The sequence below is a fragment of the Schistocerca piceifrons genome, chromosome 2, assembly GCF_021461385.2.
Source record: "Schistocerca piceifrons isolate TAMUIC-IGC-003096 chromosome 2, iqSchPice1.1, whole genome shotgun sequence".
Taxonomy (NCBI): Eukaryota; Metazoa; Arthropoda; class Insecta; order Orthoptera; family Acrididae; genus Schistocerca; species Schistocerca piceifrons.
The window spans coordinates 329,141,139-329,161,209 of NC_060139.1; the positions used below are offsets into that span (position 1 = coordinate 329,141,139).

The following is a 20,071-nucleotide window of genomic DNA, read 5'->3' on the forward strand; positions in this document are numbered from 1 at the left end:
CAAATGCAGCTCTTAATGAGAAAAATACTATTTCATTACTATTTGGAGGTTTTTGGTAATAATAAACACTGGTTTGTTACAATATTGAAATTTAATTTCTAGGGCACAACCAATGCCACTTTATTTCTTCTTGGTACCTGTCATCAACACCAATGGTGATTTTGGTCTCCCAGACTAATGCAAAACCTTCAATTTGATACCCCTTCAATTGCTTGCATGTCAGTTTCAATATTTATTTTCGAAGAGATTGTATTTTGATATCACAGGCTAAACAGACTTAATTTGTTTCCCGTGACGTAAAAATGAGGGTTGGTCAGTAGAAATCTGAATACTTTTATATCAGCAACAAATTATGCTTGTCTACAGCATACAGAGGCACTCACATACTTTCTATACCCCTGCTATTCAGGTAATCAAAAGGTTAGGCTCAAACGAAATGACAATATTTCTTGCTGGACACATTCTGCAGAATCAGTATGGTGTTTAACAGTTCGTACATACTAGATCTATCGCAAATTAAGATTAAATCCACCTTTGACCCCGTTTGGATAAAATATTTGCACAAGGTCCATTTAACCTTGGTCCAAATTAGGTGAGACACTCAAACAAACCACACAGATCGACATCACTATTACACATTGGGCCATGACAAACGTGAAGCTTCCCGGTAAAAAACCATGTCTATGAACAAAATGGAACCTTAATTAACCTGCCAGAACTGTTTCAATCGTAAATGTGTAAAGTCATGTGGCCTGCTGGACTGTTCACATGTGATGGCCTTAAAGTGAGACCCTACTAGGTATAATGCACAGCTATTTTTCACTGTTTACAATGTAATATGGTAGACCAAAATGCATACAATGAATCTTAGAATACCACTTTCCGGTACATGTGTCAAAGATTCTGCATAGTTCTGAATCAATTACATGATTACCTTTTGCATACTTTATCATTCAATACAATATCAGTAATAACTACACACTTTAGTAGAATGTAGAATTCATAAGCAACAGCTCAAAAAAGGCATTATAAAACAAAGTGTAAAAGCTGATGATTTGCATGCTCATGTTTCAATAAAAAGCACATGTACATGTTGGCTATACTTTGTAACTGGAAGTCATGTTACTGATAGAAATAGAATGTATGAATTAACGATACACTGTTCAGCATGAGGCAAAAGCCAATTTCATATATGAAAAGCTTTAGCAGACAAAAAATAAAACCTATGAATAACATTGCACATATGTTTGCGACAAGATGATGAACTTAACATTTTTGTGAATTGTAAATTTGTTTTGTAAAAATCAACTTTTTTTTGTTCACTGAAAACCACTGGGGTCATACAAACCAAAAGTAATTTACACCAGATATATTCACAATCCCCCCCATGAACCATGAACCTTGCCATTGGTGGGGAGGCTTGCGTGCCTCAACGATAAAGATAGCCGTACCGTAGGTGCAACCACAATGGAGGGGTATCTGGTGAGAGGCCAGACAAACGTGTGGTTCCTGAAGAGGGCAGCAGCCTTTTCAGTAGTTGCAGGGGCAACAGTCTGGATGATTGACTGATCTGGCCTTTTAACACTAACCAAAATGGCCTTGCTGTTGTGGTACTCCGAACGGCTGAAAGCAAGGGGAAACTACAGCCATAATTTTTCCCGAGGGCATGCAGCTTTACTGTATGATTAAATGATGATGGCGTCCTCTTGGGTAAAATATTCCGGAGGTAAAATAGTCCCCCATTTGGATCTCCGGGCAAGGACTACTCAAGAGGACGTCGTTATCAGGAGAAAGAATACTGGAGTTCTACGCATCAGAGCGTGGAATGTCAGATCCCTTAATCAGGCAGGTAGATTAGAAAATTTAAAAAGGGAAATTGATAGGTTAAAGTCAGATATAGTGGGAATCAGTGAAGTTCGGTGGCAAGAGGAACAAGACTTTTGGTCAGGTGAATACAGGGTTATAAATACAAAATCAAATAGGGGTAATGCAGGAGTAGGTTCAATAATGAATAAAAAAAATAGGAGTACGGGTACGCTACTACAAACAGCATAGTGAACGCATTATTGTGGCCAAGATAGACATGAAGCCCACGCCTACTACAGTTGTACAAGTTTATATGCCAACTAGCTCTGCAGATGACGAAGAACTTGATGAAATGTATGATGAGATAAAAGAAATTATTCAGGTAGTGAAGGGAGACGAAAATTTAATAGTCATGGGTGACTGGAATTCGATAGTAGGAAACGGGAGAGAGGGAAACATAGTATGTGAATATGGATTGGGGCTAAGAAATGAAAGAGGAAGCTGCCTGGTAGAATTTTGCGCAGAGCATAACTTAATCATAGCTAACACTTGGTTCAAGAATCATGAAAGAAGGTTGTATGCATGGAAGAACCCTGGAGATACTAAAAGGTATCAGATAGATTATATAATGGTAAGACAAAGATTTAGGAACCAGGTTTTAAATTGTAAGACATTTCCGGGGGCAGATGTGGACTCTGACCACAATCTATTGGTTATGAACTGTAGATTAAAACTGAAGAAACTGCTAAAATGTGGGAATTTAAGGAGATGGGACCTGGATACACTGACTAAACCAGAGGTTGTACAGAATTTCAAGGAGAGCATAAGGTAACAATTGACAGGAATGGGGGAAAGAAATACATTAGATGAAGAATGGGTAGCTTTGAGAGATGAAATAGTGAAGGTAGCAGAGGATCAAATAGGTACAAAGACGAGGGCTAGTAGAAATCCTTAGGTAACAGAAGAAATATTTAATTTAATTGACGAAAGGAGAAAATATAAGAATGCAGTAAATGAAGCAGGCAAAAAGGAATACAAACGTCTCAAAAATGAGATCGACAGGAAGTGCAAAATGGCTAAGCAGGGATGGCTAGAGGACAAATGTAAGGATGTAGAGGTTTATCTCACTAGGGGTAAGATAGACACTGCCTACAGGAAAATTAAAGAGACCTCTGGAGAAAAGAGAACCACTTGCATGAATATCAAGAGCGCAGATGGAAACCCAGTTTTGAGCAAAGAAGGGAAAGCAGAAAGGTGGAAGGAGTATATAGAGGGTCTATACAAAGGCAATGTACTTGAGGACAATATTATGGAAATGGAAGAGGATGTAGATGAAGATGAAATGGGAGATACGATACTGCGTGAAGAGTTTGACAGAGCAATGAAAGACCTGAGTCGAAAGAAGGCCCCCGGAGTAGACAACATTCCATTACAACTACTGACAGCCTTGGCAGAGCCAGTCCTGACAAAACTCTACCGTCTGGTGAGCAAGATGTATGAGACAGGCGAAATACCCTCAGACTTCAAGAAGAATATAATAATTCCAATCCCAAAGAAAGCAGGTGTTGACAGATGTGAAAATTACCGAACAATCAGTTTAATAAGCCACAGCTGCAATATACTAACACGAATTCTTTACAGACGAATGGAAAAACTGGTAGAAGCCAACGTCGGGAAGATCAGTTTGGATTCCGTAGAAATGTTGGAACACATGTGGCAATACTGACCCTACGTCTTATCTTAGAAGAAAGATTAAGGAAAGGCAAACCTACGTTTCTAGCATTTGTAGACTTAGAGAAAGCTTTTGACAATGTTGATTGGAATACTCTCTTTCAAATTCTGAAGGTGACAGGGGTAAAATACAGGGAGCGAAAGGCTAATTACAATTTGTACAGGAACCAGATGGCAGTTAGTCGAGGGACATGAAAGGGAAGCGCTGGTTGGGAAGGGAGTGAGACAGGGTTGTAGCCTCTCTCCGATGTTATTCAATCTGTATATTGAGCAAGCAATAAAGGAAACAAAAGAAAAGTTCGGAGTAGGTATTAAAATTCATGGAGAAGAAATAAAAACTTTGAGGTTTGCCGATGCCATTGTAATTCTGTCAGAGACAGCAAAGGACTTGGAAGAGCAGCTGAACGGAATGGACAGTGCCTTGAAAGGAGGGTATAAGATGAATATCAACAAAAGCAAAACGAGGATAATGGAATGTAGTCGAATTAAGTCGGGTGATGCTGAGGGAATTAGATTAGGAAATGAGACACTTAAAGTAGTAAAGGAGTTTTGCTATTTGGGGAGCAAAATAACTGATGATGGTCGAAGTAGAGAGAATATAAAATGTAGACTGGCAATGGCAAGGAAAGAGTTTCTGAAGAAGAAAAATTTGTTATCATTGAGTATAGATTTAAATGTCAGGAAGTCGTTTCTGAAAGTATTTGTATGGAGTGTAGCCATGTATGGAAGTGAAACGCGGACAATAAATAGTTTAGACAAGAAGAGAATAGAAGCTTTCTAAATGTGGTTCTACAGAAGAATGCTGAAGATTAGATGGGTAGATCACATAACTAATGAGGAGGTATTGAATAGAATTGGGGAGAAGAGGAGCTTGTGGCACAACTTGACTAGAAGAAGGGATCAGTAGGTAGAACATGTTCTGAGACATCAAGGGATCACCAATATAGTATTGGAGGGCAGCATGGAGGGTAAAAATCCTAGAGGGAGACCAAGAGATGAATACTTTAAGCAGATTCAGAAAGATGTAGGCTGCAGTAGGTACTGGGCGATGAAGAAGCTCCATCAAACCAGTCTCAGGACTGAAAACCATCACAACAACAAATCCCAGTGTTACTCAGTGCAAAAAACCATGAATAAAATTTAAAATGTTGTAAATATAAAACTGGTACTACTGGTATCAGAGAGGATAGATGGTGGCAGCATCTACCAGTAGGAGTAGTCAGTCAGTCTGTTGTTATATATACATCATAATTTGGTTAAACTTCTTCAGTATATCCTAATTTATTTTCTCCTGTGTGTTAAACTTCACAATGTTATGTGCCACATGTAACAAACTCCACAAAAAGCAACTGAAAGCCTGGTGTTGTCTAAATTTAGAGACACGGGGTTATGCCAGGCAACAAACAGCAAATATGATATCCCAGGTCTTCGTGGAGGACAACATCAAAAATCAGATGAGTTTTGATGATTCCAGATAAAAAGTGTATTCCCCTTTGTTAAAATTTAGTTATTCGTGATGGATATCTGTAAAAATAGTTTTGTTGTTGACTTACTATTAGGTTGCTATGTTGTTGCTATTTATGATGACAAATGGCACTTAAGATGTGTCGCAGAATGCTGTGAAGCAGAAGGTAATGCATTACTGAATTTCATGGCACCAGAAGGACCTGCAACAACATTTCACTGGCCATGTTTGGTAGACATTTGTTGGAGTCCTATTGAAGATAATCATAACATGTTATAGTTCATACAACTGTGTCAGTACAATTTGCCACTTGATATACTGAGTACAGTAGCTACAACATGAAAAAACTTTTGCTATAAGCTCTAGCATCTGGTTTTTGGCACTCAAGATGAATCTAACATGAATGGTAGGTTGTGTTAATATCCCAATATGTTGGTGCTTCGTGATTAAACAATGGGGAGGGGGGAATAAGAAGAGGTAGAAGAGTTTAAGATTTTTTTCCAAAACTGTTCTGCAACAATGATCACATCACGAAATACATCTCCGCCAATTTTCACGGTGCACAAAAGTCTTGCAACAACAAATTGAAATTTTGAGACCATTATAGGCCTATTAAGAGCTAGGCCTACTTATGCAGCACAAGAAATTTGACTTTGCCATCATTTGTCCCTTTTGTGCTACAACACTTCAAAAATCCACATTCTTCGGGTGATGTGTCAATTTTTTGTATTTTCCTGGGCATGTAGCTCAATATGTGAACATGTATGTTTGGCCCACATCATCAGGCTTACTACAAAAAATATCAGCCTCTCCTTGACTTAATTATATTTAGCATGGTGGGCATTGGTTATTATTTTCCCTCAGAAATATGTTATTACTGTTTTGATGTAGTGCTTGTGTTCCTGGATGTTACTAAGTCATAAAAATCTCACTGCATTGTGAGGAGTATTTCCTAAGTTATTGAGCCCTGAAGTTGGCTCTGAAGACTGACTGCCAAATGTATATTGCATTTTCCAGGTCATATGCTATAATACTGGAACTAATTCTCATGGGAGCCTTATACTTTGTACAAGAGCATTCCACATGTGGTAGTATTGGTGTGCTAAATTTCATCCAAATTTTTGACTATTAGCTGGAGCCCCGGTTGAACTGACACAGCACAACCCACTTACAAGTATCAGATGTTCACTTCTTTCAAACAGTGTGACATTTTGTTCTTTGGACATAAATAGAATGTATATTTTTCAATTTTACAACATATCTGCGAAGACAAAGCATGCCATGCAACAGCTGTTTTCTAGGAATGGAGTTAACTTACAGTACTGCACACAGCAATCTGCATCCTATCGGTAACAGGTCTAGGCTATTTTCTTAATAACGGTATCATTGTTTACTTTAGTTGTTAAGTCACATGTGCAGTAGAGAAAACAAAATTTAAACAAATAATATATGGAGTGCATTCTAAGATTTCTCACCACATACAAAGCTTAGGTTACCCGTTTCTGTGCAACCTGTCCTCTTCTCTGTCAAAGATGCGCAATTTTTTTCCAGAAGGGAATTACTATCTACTCGAAACGACATGCCACGAAACCAACCTCAACTTAACAGTATATTTTCTGGCTTTTTGAAATTCTGCAACTATTACGTTACACTTAGCCTATGGCAGCACGGCCTTACCCGTCAGGTAACTGTCCATCAGTGGCAATGGAGCTCAGCTCTTCACAGAGCACCTTAGGTGAACTGAAGTTGCCTAAGTGCACTCTTTCACCTGAAATAATATTGAAATTATGCATTTGCGTATTTCACATATCACATTAGAGAACCTAAACTGAATGTCGAGCAGTCCATACTTTGATAGTGACTTTCCTACAGCCTGCAGTCAATAAAAACCGAAATTTATCAGAAATTAAACTTCCACGACCATTACATTGGACACAGGCTACGGATTGCAGCATGTTGGTGCTTTTACTGCAAGTTACGTTAGCCTTAATCTAGTTTAACGTGAAAACATTTAGACGAGGAATATTCGTTAGTTATACGCGCTAAAATCTAAACTTGAGAGTGAGCACCATAACTGATTTTTTGCCTATTTTGAGAAATTAGAACTGTAAATATGAATTTCTAGCATTTCACAGAAAGCATAATGCACAGCAACAATCTTACAACTGAAACTTGCGCTCTCTCTTCGACTCTACCAACAAAACTCACTTATAAGATCGTGAAACTAAGACAAACGACAATACACATTCACCTTCGACACAATCTACGCCACTGTCACTCATGTTCAACAACACAACACAACAAACAACGTTCTATTCTAACTGAAAAACCAGTTCAAATATCGTGCAAAAGCAAAATAGATACGTCTTTGGTGTGATTAAGTGCTGCCAATACACTCATTTCGCAAATTGACGAACTTTAATTTGAAATGAATGTATCATTACGTAAAAGCCATAAATCCCTATTGTGGTCGCTAGACTCAAAAATAAATCTTTCGAGAATTTATTTCAGGCTTCCCTAGACATTACAATTGCAACATCTAACCACTCAGCCATAGAGTAAATATCTCTGGAGTGAACATTGTGTTCTGCGCATGTTGTCAACATTAAACCAGGATTGTCACTGGTTTTTGGGACTTTGCTGTGCGTTAGTGATGGGCTAAACTGCGATTTTCCGATATCAGTGATTTCTGTGAATGCTACTTTTCAGTATCTGCTATTCTTAACTGTGATTTGTCGCAGTTAAGAGTCGCAGTTAAGGAACCTAAGTCGCGTATCCCTCCGCCACTGCTATTTCTGCTACTTCCGCGATTTCTGCGACTTCTGCTACTTCTGCTACTTCTGCGATTTCTGTGACTTCTGCTACTTCTGCGATTTCTGTGACTCCTGCGATTTCTGCGACGTACCACCGTATGAAAAAGTTACATCTGTCCACACAGAAAATTGCATCTCAACAAACCTGTCATTGGTAAGTATGTTTTACGTTTATTCTTCCGTTGGCTTTAATTTTGTATTAAAGAAACAACTGTGAAAATATTAATAGTGTAATTAATATGTAAGTAGCCGCACAGTACCGTAATAGTTCGTGTTTAGAAAATGAATTCTAACATATTGTTATGTTCAAAGGTACCTGAACTACATTTCAGTCACTCAGTAAAGTGATTATTCTCAATATCATTGTCAACAGATCTGAAGAAATTGCCAGTCTTTAGACCGTTTTCGTCAGACGAGAGGTTAGTTTCTAAGCGTTTTGATGGACTTAATTACTTCAGTGAGATCGTTCTTGCGAATGTGATATAGCAAATGTGATATAGCAAATATTAGCAATCTACTCTGTTAATTATATTGCTAGTAATTAGTGACAGCAAAAATTGTTTAATAATCCTTGTGTTTTTGCAGACGCAGTTCTGACTGATTACTGGTTGCTGTACATATCTATCCACATCAAGGCTGTTGAGAGAGACTCGTGAAGATTCAAGACAGCTCTTAGAGGATTTGCAGTTTAAAAGTGAAATAATTATGAAATAAGCGTGTGACTGATTAAAGTGTTTTATTGAAGTTGTTGTGCGATTTTAAAGGAATAATAAATGTTAAATACATTGAGTGAATAATAAAAATCTCATTTTCCACATGTTAAGCTGTCCTATACCCGTAATTTTCCGCCACTTATTTACTGGTAAACACTTGTTGGATACCGACGTGCCGCCCCCCCCCCCCCCCCCCCCTTTCTCCACAATCTTGGTGTGACACTGACATGTAACATATCCCAAAGTCTACAATATGCATTTTGAGGCTGTTGATATGAAAGTGGGAAGTACAGATCTTCCAGTTAAATCAGGAATAGCTTAAGTGCATTACTTGAAAGTGACACAGGAAAAGCTTACTTATGTAGGTGGTAGTAGTGTCGGCAAAAAGTTCTTGTGTGTGAAGTTGCCATGTAGAACACCAGGTGTAAAACTTTTCTCCCGAGTCTTGAACTGTGTCGGAACAAAAGTGAGGCATTCATATGACTGTTTTCATTTCTCTGCACTTATACAGATGTCTGAGTTCTGCTGTGTTAACATTGCAAAGTCCTGTAGGCATGTGGAGTATTAACCAAAACTGTCATATTGGAAGCAGAATCAAACACATTTGTTACGTTACTTGATATTTTCAGGAGAAAAAGGCAATGTTGCTTCTTATTAATATAATACATTCAGAGTCACAGCAGTATTTGACCAACCATAACTGATGCTGAATGTGCATGTCGTCATATAATATGAAGGGCTTATTTCAATAGTGGTACAAGTCCATTACCTACACTTTTCTGTCTATAATGCTTCTGAAATTAGTGATCCAAACAAATATAAATAAAGGTTCATCTCTAGCAAGAAGCCATATGCTTGAATATTTCTGGTATCTCAACTGCACTCATTTAACTTTACGACTCTATATCTCAAAATTAACAAAAATGGACTTTTACCACTATTGAAATAAGCCCTTCATATGCACACACAGCACATCGATCTCGTGAGGCACAAGGCTCTCATAACGAAGTACGTACGTCGGTCAACAGATGACACTAGGAGAAGTATGTTAACTGCGCTTTTTAGTTGCTACTTGCGACTCTTAGTTGCGATTTGTCACAGAAATCGCAGTTTGACTCGGTAGCGAATAGCGTAGTATGAACTTTGCTCAACAGATGGCAGTGCTAACTGCGCTTTTTAGTTGCTACTTGCGACTCTTAGTTGCGACTTGTCACGGAAATCGCAGTTAGACTCCATAGCGTACCGCAGAGATGGGCGTAGTACGAACTTTGACCCACAGATGGCACTGTTAACCGCGCTTTCTAGTTGCTACTTGCGACTCTTAGTTGCGACTTGTCACGGAAATCGCAGTTAGACTCCATAGCGTACCGCAGAGATGGACGTAGTACGAACTTTGGCCAACAGATGCCACTGTTAACCGCGCTTTTTAGTTGCTACTTGCGACTCTTAGTTGCGACTTGTCACGGAAATCGCAGTTAGACTCCATAGCGTACCGCAGAGATGGACGTAGTACGAACTTCGGCCAACAGATGCCACTGTTAACCGCGCTTTTTAGTTGCTACTTGCGACTCTTAGTTGCGACTTGTCACTGAAATCGCAGAAAGCAGTGCTAAATTCGACCAATAGATGGCCCACGTCTTTGAATGTGAAATACTACTTGCGACTGCTAACTGTGACTGAAATCGCAGTTAGATTCTGTAAAGTTGCTACTGTGATATCTGTGACTTCTCAGTCACTGCGATTTCTAACAGATACGCGATTTCCTGCCCACCACTACTGTGCGTGTGTGCTGTAGACTGCAGAGTCTGAAGTTAATAATATCAAGAGTTTTTGTTGTGTTTTCACCCTTTGTTGATAGTCTAATAGCGGTGGTGAATTACTGTTGTTGCTACGGATGGAAAGAAAAATATGTGAAAGGAGGGATAGTAACTAGCTCTAATTATAGTTATCATGTTAGTGAGGGACACTGTATATGTTTAAAAATTTCGAGACGCATTATAATTAAGGCTTGATTCTGTAGACCTATTTTTCTGCGATGTTATGACTGTATAATAGATATTACGGCTCATACAAAAGCTTACAAACAATCGCTTCCTCTTATAAATTTACTAGTGGAACAGGAGAGGGAATGGTTAGTTGTTTCAGCAAATACTAACCTCCATGCATTTATCAGTGACTTGTCGATAATGGATATAGATTTGGAAGACGGGAGACAGATAAATTCAATAGAGTGGGAGTCTGCAATTGTCTTCGTATAATATGTGTAGAGGGAATGGTTAGTTGTTTCAGCAAATACTAACCTCCATGCATTTATCAGTGACTTGTCGATAATGGATATAGATTTGGAAGACGGGAGACAGATAAATTCAATAGAGTGGGAGTCTGTAATTGTCTTCGTATAATATGTGTGTCCAAACTTTTTTGTTTACTATACCATGTAAAGTGTTTCTAGGACATGGAGAATGATTATGTGTGATTTATATTTTAGTTTCCCAAAGGATGAACAACAAGTAAAGCACTGGCTCCAGAAAATAAGGATGAGTAATTTTGTCCCCACAAAATATTCCAAAGTATGTTCAAAACACTTTGAAGAGGAATTTTTAGACAGAGAAAAATTTGGACGTGTGTGGCTGAAGGTAGATGCTATACCAACTATTTTTAATCTTCCATATGAAAACCACCTGTACGAAATTTGTCAGGTTCGTATATATAACTTGTGGCTATCATATTCGCTACTTTCTTTCACTGAGAAATATTTATTTAATAAACTGGGAGCAAGTACGTAAAATGCGATGAATAAATACTACTTCAAAGTGTCACCAGTAAGAGAAATTGTGCTTTAGGTCGCAAAAACGAGAAAATAAATACGCAGAAATAGCAGAAAACAGCACGAATTAGCAGGGATATAATCGGTAATGTATGGCAAATTCGGTGTTTTTCGGACACTTGCAAAAGTACTAGCATACTGTCAAGTAGTATTGCAAGACTATGGCCGCAAAAATATACATCAGGCTCTGTAATACTATAAACATTGCCAATGTATGTTGACAACACAAAATCTGTTCTGCTCATGTGAATGCTCACTCCTGGGATATTTACTCTATGTACTCAGCAAAGGTAATTTGCAACAAACAAAGAGATGGAGGTTCCACACTTGTGTCAAAGGCAGGTCTAAAGAGAGCAAATCTTGGTGCCGATCAGGTGAGCCGGTTAGCTGCGCTCATCTGGCACTGCATTTGTTTATGTTAATACAAAATCAAATAGGGGTAATGCAGGAGAAGGTTTAATGATGAATAAAAAAGTAGGAATGCGGGTAAGCTACTAGAAACAGCATAGTGAACGCATTATTGTGGCCAAGATAGATACGAAGCCCATGCCTATCACAGTAGTACAAGTTTATATGCCAACTAGCTCCGCAGATGATGAAGAGATTGATGAAATGTACGATGAGATAAAAGAAATTATTCAGGTAGTGAAGGGAGACAAAAATTTAACAGTCATGGGTGACTAGAATTCGATAGTAGGAAAAGAAAGAGACGGAATCGTTGTAGATGAAAATGGAATGGGGGTAAGGAATGAAAGAGGAAGCCGCTTGGTGGAATTTTGCACAGAGCATAACTTAATCATACCGAACACTTGGTTCAAGAATCATAAAAGAAGATTGTGTACATAGAAGAAGCTTGGAGATACTGGCAGGTTTCAGATAGATTATATAATGGTAAGGCAGAGATTTAGGAACCAGGTTTTAAATTGTAAGACATTTCCACGGGCAGATGTGGACTCTGACTACAATCTATTGGTTATGAACTGTAGATTAAAACTGAAGAAACTGCAAAAATGTGGGAATTTAAGGAGATGGGACCAGGATACACTGACTAAACTAGAGGTTGTACAGAATTTCAGCGAGAGCATAAGGGAACAATTGACAGGAATGGGGGAAAGAAATACAGTAGATGAAGACTGGGTAGCTTTGAGAAATGAAATAGTGAAGGCAGAAGAGGATCAAATAGGTACAAAGACGAGAGCTAGTAGAAATCCTTGGGTAACAGAAGAAATATTTAATTTAATTGACGAAAGGAGAAAATATAAAAATGAAGTAAATGAAGCAGGCAAAAAGGAATACAAACGTCTCAAAAATGAGATCGACAGGAAGTGCAAAATGGCTAAGCAGGGATGGCTAAAGGACAAATGTAAGGATGTAGAGGTTTATCTCACTAGGGGTAAGATGGACATTGCCTACGGGAAAATTAAAGAGACCTCTGGAGAAAAGAGAACCACTTGCATGAATATCAAGAGCTTTGATGGAAACCCAGTTTTAAGCAAAGAAGGGAAAGCAGAAAGGTGGAAGGAGTATATAGAGGGTCTATACAAAGGCAATGTACTTGAGGACAATATTATGGAAATGGAAGAGGATGTAGATGTAGATGAAGATGAAATGGGAGATACGATACTGCGTGAAGAGTTTGACAGAGCAATGAAAGACCTGAGTCGAAAGAAGGCCCCCGGAGTAGACAACATTCCATTACAACTATTGACAGCCTTGGGAGAGCCAGTCGTGACAAAACTCTACCATCTGCTGAGCAAGATGTGTGAGACAGGCGAAATACACTCAGACTTCAAGAAGAATATAATAATTCCAATCCCAAAGAAAGCAGGTGTTGACAGATGTGAAAATAACCGAACTATCAGTTTAATAAGCCAAGGCTGCAAAATACTAACATGAATTCTTTACAGACGAATGGAAAAACTGGTAGAAGCCGATCTCGGGGAAGATCAGTTTGGATTCCATAGAAATGTTGGAATACGTGGGACAAAACTGACCCTACGAATTATCTTAGAAGAAAGATTAAGGAACGGCAAACCTACGTTTCTAGCATTTGTAGACTTAGAGAAAGCTTTTGACAATGTTGATTGGAATACTCTCTATGAAATTCTGAAGGTGGCAGGGGTGAAATACAGGGAGCGAAAGGCTATTTTCAATTGTACAGAAACCAGATGGCAGTTATATGAGTCGAGGGGCATGAAAGGGACGCAGTGGTTGGCAAGGGAGTGAGACAGAGTTGTAGCCTATCCCCGATGTTATTCAATCTGTATATTGAGCAAGCAGTTAAGGAAACAGAAGAAAAATTCGGAGTAAGAATTAAAATTCATGGAGAAGAAATTAAAACTTTGAGATTGACCAATGACATTGTCATTTTGTCAGAGACAGCACAGGACTTGGAAGAGTAGCTGTGTCTTGAAAGGAGGATATAAGATGAACATCAACAAAATCAAAAAGAGGATAATTGAATGTAGTCGAATTAAATCGGATAATGCTGAGGGTATTAGATTAGGAAATGAGACGCTTAAAGTAGCAAATGAGTTTTGCTATTTCGGGAGAAAAATAACTGAGGATGGTCGGAGTAGAGGAGATATAAAATGTAGGCTGGCAATAGTAAGGAAAACGTTTCTGGAGAAGAGAAATTTGTTAACATCAAGTATAGATTTAAGTGTCAGGAAGTCATTTCTGAAAGTATTTGTATGGAGTGTAGCCATATATAGAAGTGAAACATGGACGATAAATAGTTTAGACAAAGAGAGAATAGAAGCTTTCGAAATGTGGTGCTATAGAAGGATGCTGAAGATTAGATGGTTAGATCACATAACTAATGAGGAGGTATTGAATAGAATTGGGGAGAAGAGAAATTTGTGGCACAACTTGACTAGAAGAAGGGATCGGTTGGTAGGACATGTTCTGAGGCATCAAGGATCACCAATTTGGTATTGGAGGGCAGCACGGAGGGTATTAAACCTAGAGGGAGACCAAGAGATGAATACACTAAACAGATTAGAAGGATGTAGGTTGCAGTAGGTACTGGGAGATGAAGAAACTTGCACAGGTTAGAATAGCATGGAGAGCTGCATCATACCAGTCTCTGGACTGAAGACCATAACAACAACAACAACAATAATAAAACCACAGTCTAATATAACAGTCGCGACACTCATTGCTGTAAAAGTTGTTACCGTTTGACAGACGGAGCGACACTAGCGCTCCAAGCGGCGAGCAAGATGCACATCAGACGCGTCGTAAGCGTAATGTTTGTTTTGCATCAATTTCCTACGTAATTTACGAAATATTTGAGTTATTTTCTTGCCTCCAAGTGTTTGTGTATTATCAGAAGGCATATATATATTTCTAAAAATGATTCTAAAATAAGCGCAAGTATGGACAAAAACCATGATCCGAGTGGCTAGCTACAATACATTCATGAGGAAACACTTGTGATGTTGGATAAAATTGCAGCTTACCTCGTTGATATCAAAAGAATATAAACACACACATTCACACGTAAGAAGCACAGACATGTACCTCTACAAGCAAAAGCGATCGACAGCTCATTTATCATACTGTAGGACTACTGTGTTTGTCATTGTTGCCTGTTGCCAGAAGTATGACCTTCATCTTTATATTATTCTAAGAGGAACAAGCTACTGCCAAATAGTGGGTGAAATATGTTGGAAACAATATAATGATCTGACTACATTACATTTCACGCAAAACCAAATACTTGAATAATTTTCAAACAATCTGTCAGTGACCAAGGTGCTAACAAAATAACGTCATCTCATGAAGGAAGCAAGGAAAATTAAGTGACTAACAACATAAGTGAATGAAATACATACCAAACGTTACACTTTTGTGAGACACGAATAACTGCACTTAATCCAACCACTTCATCGTCAAAGCAGGTCTGTGTTGATTCACACCAATCTGGCACTGATACATAGAGAGCTGAACTGGCTGCTTCTGTGCCATAGAACTGTTTTACAGCTTTAGATGGAGTGTCGAATCTTTGTGGCAGTGCCCTCTTCATCGTCAGTTGAGGTGGCTTATTTGGCATGTCAAACAGTGTGGATACTGTGTTCCACGCGAGTTTATTATTGTCTGCGTTCATGAACTGATTTTGTTCGACATGTAGCGAACAAAACCTAATATTATTATACAGGTTAACTGGGTCTTTTTTCATAAGGTATTCTCGTCTGCTACTAACTACCCATCTTCTGCTCCTAAAACGAAACATTAATCATTAATACACATGTAGTTTGCAAGTGAATCCTGACGGTACGGTGTAGTAACATGATGGTATATACCTCTCAGGACCTTAGGAAACCTAAAAGAAGAGAGCTGTGGTGTCTTCTTCCTGTTGTTGGTGCAATTTATTGTACTACAAACTGTCCCCCTTGTAAAAACCATTGTAGAAATCAAAATAAACAACCACAATTCGCTTTCACGTTCGCGCCGAACTCACAGTTTAAGTTAGTGGCCGCTGCTGGGGCGGTAGGAAACAAAATCGAGGCGAAGTCTCGCGACTGTTATGCTAGACTGTGCTAAAACTTTCATTTGGAAAAATATAGTTTCACTGCAACATAGGGCAGTAATAAAAGTTTAATATCGCCAAACTGTCCAAGATACAGGCATGATAACCAAAATTTTTGTAAAAATTAACAATATACCAACATTTTTTCATTACTTTAAGGGAGTGAAAATCAGTTGGGAAGGAGAGAAACAAGCTTCTCTTTACTACTGACTACATTTCAGGATCACTCTCCCTGACTTGTAATCTTGAAAGTTTCAAACTTTACTATCCTAGAAAATTATGGCAGAGACTGTGTTGCCACAACGTTCTTTTCCCACACACCAAATAGTAGGGTTTTCATGTGTGTAATTCCTAAAGATTTCATCAAAATCAAAACTGATAAAATAAAAAAATATTTATTTGAAGAATCTGACATAACATTTTTCATTTGTCATACGTGCAATATAGAAACCTCATTTCTGACACCTTTACAAGTTTAGAAATAGTATCAAATAAACATAGTCATCTATTTTATCATGGTTTTCAGCATAAAAATGTGCTTCGATAATCCGCTTCGTTTTTTTATTCACTGCAATTAGCAGTGCCGATTTTCATTTGCTTTTTATTTATCGGCAAAACACATGGCAATTAGACAGCACAGGCAGTTTTTATTCCAAACTCATACCTTTGTACTAAAGTAGTCTTCATATCAATAATCCTGATTTCCTGCAACAACAGTGTATCTTACAGGCTATTCCATCATGCGAAACGTCTTTCAGAAGAAAATTTTCTGTGTCACACTATTGAGACTGTGGACTATAGAAACAGATCGACCAATTTTCAAAATATTTCAAACACTTGTTAAAAGTACGTAAACATGATTGTGTAGATCTCGCTCTAATAATACTCATTAAGCTAAGTAGCGTATGTCACAAAACCTGACAGCTGTTACTGTTTCTCCATTCCAGTCCAGTATATTAGTAGATATTTTCCATCTACAGGATTATGAAGAATAGTTACAACAGTCTTTCTGCTCTTCACAAATTCAATTTGCCGAAAGGGATGTTACATAAAAATATATAGCTACTCGTAAACTGTTGTAGTTGGATATGAATTTCTCGAGAGAAGTACGTAACGCACTGCTACTTAAAGATCGAATTCAGCTCCAGCTTAAGAAAGAAAACGAATGTCCATGAGGTTTTTGCGGACATTGGCAATAAACACGGGGCTCGTATCAGACCAATCTATCTGCGCAGTCCTCTACAATCAGAAACGTATAGAATAAGTAATTTAAGATAATAAGAACTGGAATAGTTTTCTCGTGAAAAATTACTTGTAGTTCGTCGGGTATATTTTCAAGGGCTTTTCTGTAAACTATCGGTTCTAGAAACTGCATTAGCAGCTTACGCACTTCGACATATTGTTACAACTTACGTGACATTAAAAACTTCTGCAATTAATGATTTTGAATTTCGCGAGGGATGAATCACTCTTAGTGCGTTTAAAATTAGTTGCCACTTTTGAGCCGGCCACGGTGGTCTCACGGTTCTAGGCGCGCAGTCCGGAACCGTGCGACTGCTACGGTCGCAGGTCCGAATCCTGCCTCGGGCATGGATGTGTGTGATGTCCTTAGGTTATTTAGGTTTAAGTAGTTCTAAGTTCTAGGGGACTGATGACCACAGCTGTTAAGTCCCATAGTGCTCAGAGCCATTTGAACCATTTTTTTGCCACGTTTGACGTTTGGCTGAAGGAGAGGGACGTGACGCCTTTGCCCAGATAACACCAATGGCGAGCTGGCTTTCCCTACCACGTCGCCAGCGGTTCTGCTGGTAAAGCGCCCCTGTTGCCACACTGCCACACCATGAATGAACAGCATCACATCATGTCACGCATTAGATGAATTAATGTTCGTCAGATCTCATGGCGTTAAAATGTTCTGTAGTCGCCAGGTAATGTGAACAAGTGTTTTATGTCGGTTTGATTAATAACAACAGTGCAATGCATCTGGATACGTGAGTTTCAGTAAAAGTGTCGTCCACGAACACCTTCACCAGCTGGGAAGATAACGTTCTGGTACAAAACGTTTCTTGGAATTCGACAATACCGTATAATTAAATGCTTTCTTGTCTGGTGGTTGATGGAGGGTACTTTGTATACCATTGTCGTTTCTCCCTTTTGCTGTTGCAGTCACAAATGATTCACAGGAAGAATGGCTATTGTTTAGCCTCTGTGTGAGCTCAAATATCTAATTTTTATATTCACAGTATTTTCATGAGATATACATATGAGGTTGACTCATGTAAATAGAAACAGAAATAAACATGAAATTTATCATATGTCTCTTTAGTAAACACATCAAGTCGTTGGAGATTGATTGAAATCTTTCACACACACTAGACTACGCAGAAAATAATTATTTCATTAAAAATATTTTTATTGGGTCTAAAAAATAAAAAATAATTTCTCTTAGCCCCATAAAGATTCCTAACTCTACATACATTGTACTGAAAATTTATAATTGTGAATTTTTAATAGCTATGAATATACTTTTAGATTTATAATGAAAAGCATGTGGTACATACACTACATGATTGATGTATGAATAGTTCACCTTCTAATTATTATCTATTGCATGAGCTGCGCATTATTCATTACAAATCTTTTTATTAAAAACCACAATCACAAATTTTCAGAACTATCTGTATGGTTTTAGGAAACTGTATCACGTTAGCAGAAATTATTTTGTACATTCTAATCAGATATAAAAACATATTATATTAAAAATTTATTTTTGTTTAAATAATTATTTCTCTTTTTGTCAAATGCTTTCAATATCTCATATGTTAACAAAGGATATATACTGCTACCTCAGAGGTACCCATCTGTCTTTTGTTGGATTGCTTATCCCCTGTTTGTCAACTGCTGCGTAATGATCCTTCTGAAACCCTCCACTACATCTGATTCTTTAAATTCATACAGGTCCATTCCTTAATATTCTACCTTCTTTCCATTTCTACTGTTTCAATCTGCATCTCATAATCAATAATGCCATACAGTTTAAAATCTCTTTTCAAAGTCTCTGTCCCATCATTATACAGGTTGTCACAAAAGGAATGTAAATATTTAGTAATATGACAGGAACAATCAGTTTAAGCAAAATAAAAAAATCTCATAAACATGGGCTCTAAAATGCATACCATAAGAGCTATGAATGCTTCATCATATTTAATACTATGAAACAAATCTCTTCCACTGTAAGCTCTATGCTGTCCAAATTTTGGAAGTTGGTGATGTGGACCAAAATAAGAAAAAACTGTGTAGTAAACATGGGATCTAAAATGCATTTCTTAAGAGCTATGAGCACTTGTTTGATCGGAGAGATGTTTCATGGTAGTGAAGATGAACAGGTGCCTTTAGTTCTTAAGGTATTCAAAATAGCCTGTATTTGTTGGACATGTTTTCCTTGCTTTGGTACATAATAATGCTTTTCAAAATATGGAAAGCAAAGAGCTTGCAGTTGAGTTTTGTTTCACAGTACCGAAAATAAAGAAGTGGTTAAAGGATTTTAGAGCCCTTGTTTACTAGACTTTTTGTTTTGAATAATTGTTCCTATCACATCCGTGAATATTGACAAAAAAATCACGTGGAATATTCAAATAGATAATTTGAGGCAAAGTCAGCCAAAAAAATTGATGCATGATACACCTGAAACTATGCATGTGATATCTTACCTACGCAATGAGTTGGAAAATAAAATTTCACTGTGCTACTGCGTTCCAGTAGTTTGGAAATCGGCGGAAAAGTTGACAATTTTTTAAAAAAACAACAAAAGTGGATATTTTCATCAGATTTCCACAGCAATGTATTTTCTGCATATTCTTGCAAATTTGTTTCATTGTAAAACCAATTTTCTAGACCACTTAAAATTTAGATTTGGGTTTGAAAAGTGAACATGTAAGGCTCTATAAAATAATGACAAGGCAAAGGTGCAGTGGAAACACCCCCATATTATCCTGGTACTAAAATTTGACATTTTTATTGTGTTTGACAACTGTTTAATACTCTCTGGAGAAGTTAATACCAAAAATCCTAACAAACAGGAAATGAGCTTGAGTTACAAAGCTAGAAAAACTACTTTCAAAAAAGAAGGGCATATTCTGCCACAACTCATCATGACATAATTATTTGTATTTTTATGCTACC

General features: G+C 37.8%; 1 protein-coding gene across 3 annotated transcripts in view; it reads right to left on the reverse strand.

Annotated features, from left to right (window-relative positions):
- The window catches only part of LOC124776411 (targeting protein for Xklp2 homolog), a 145,705-nt gene extending 138,334 nt beyond the window's left edge, over positions 1-7,371 (reverse strand). For all 3 annotated transcript variants that reach the window (XM_047251397.1, XM_047251396.1, XM_047251398.1), the window contains exons 1-2: positions 7,254-7,371; positions 6,680-6,770 (exon numbers count right to left, since the gene is read on the reverse strand). In XM_047251397.1, the coding sequence (XP_047107353.1) occupies positions 6,680-6,770; positions 7,254-7,284 (122 nt within the window). In that variant the 5' untranslated portion in view covers positions 7,285-7,371. The remainder of the gene's footprint in view (positions 1-6,679; positions 6,771-7,253) is intronic.
- Positions 7,372-20,071: the final 12,700 nt, after the last annotated feature.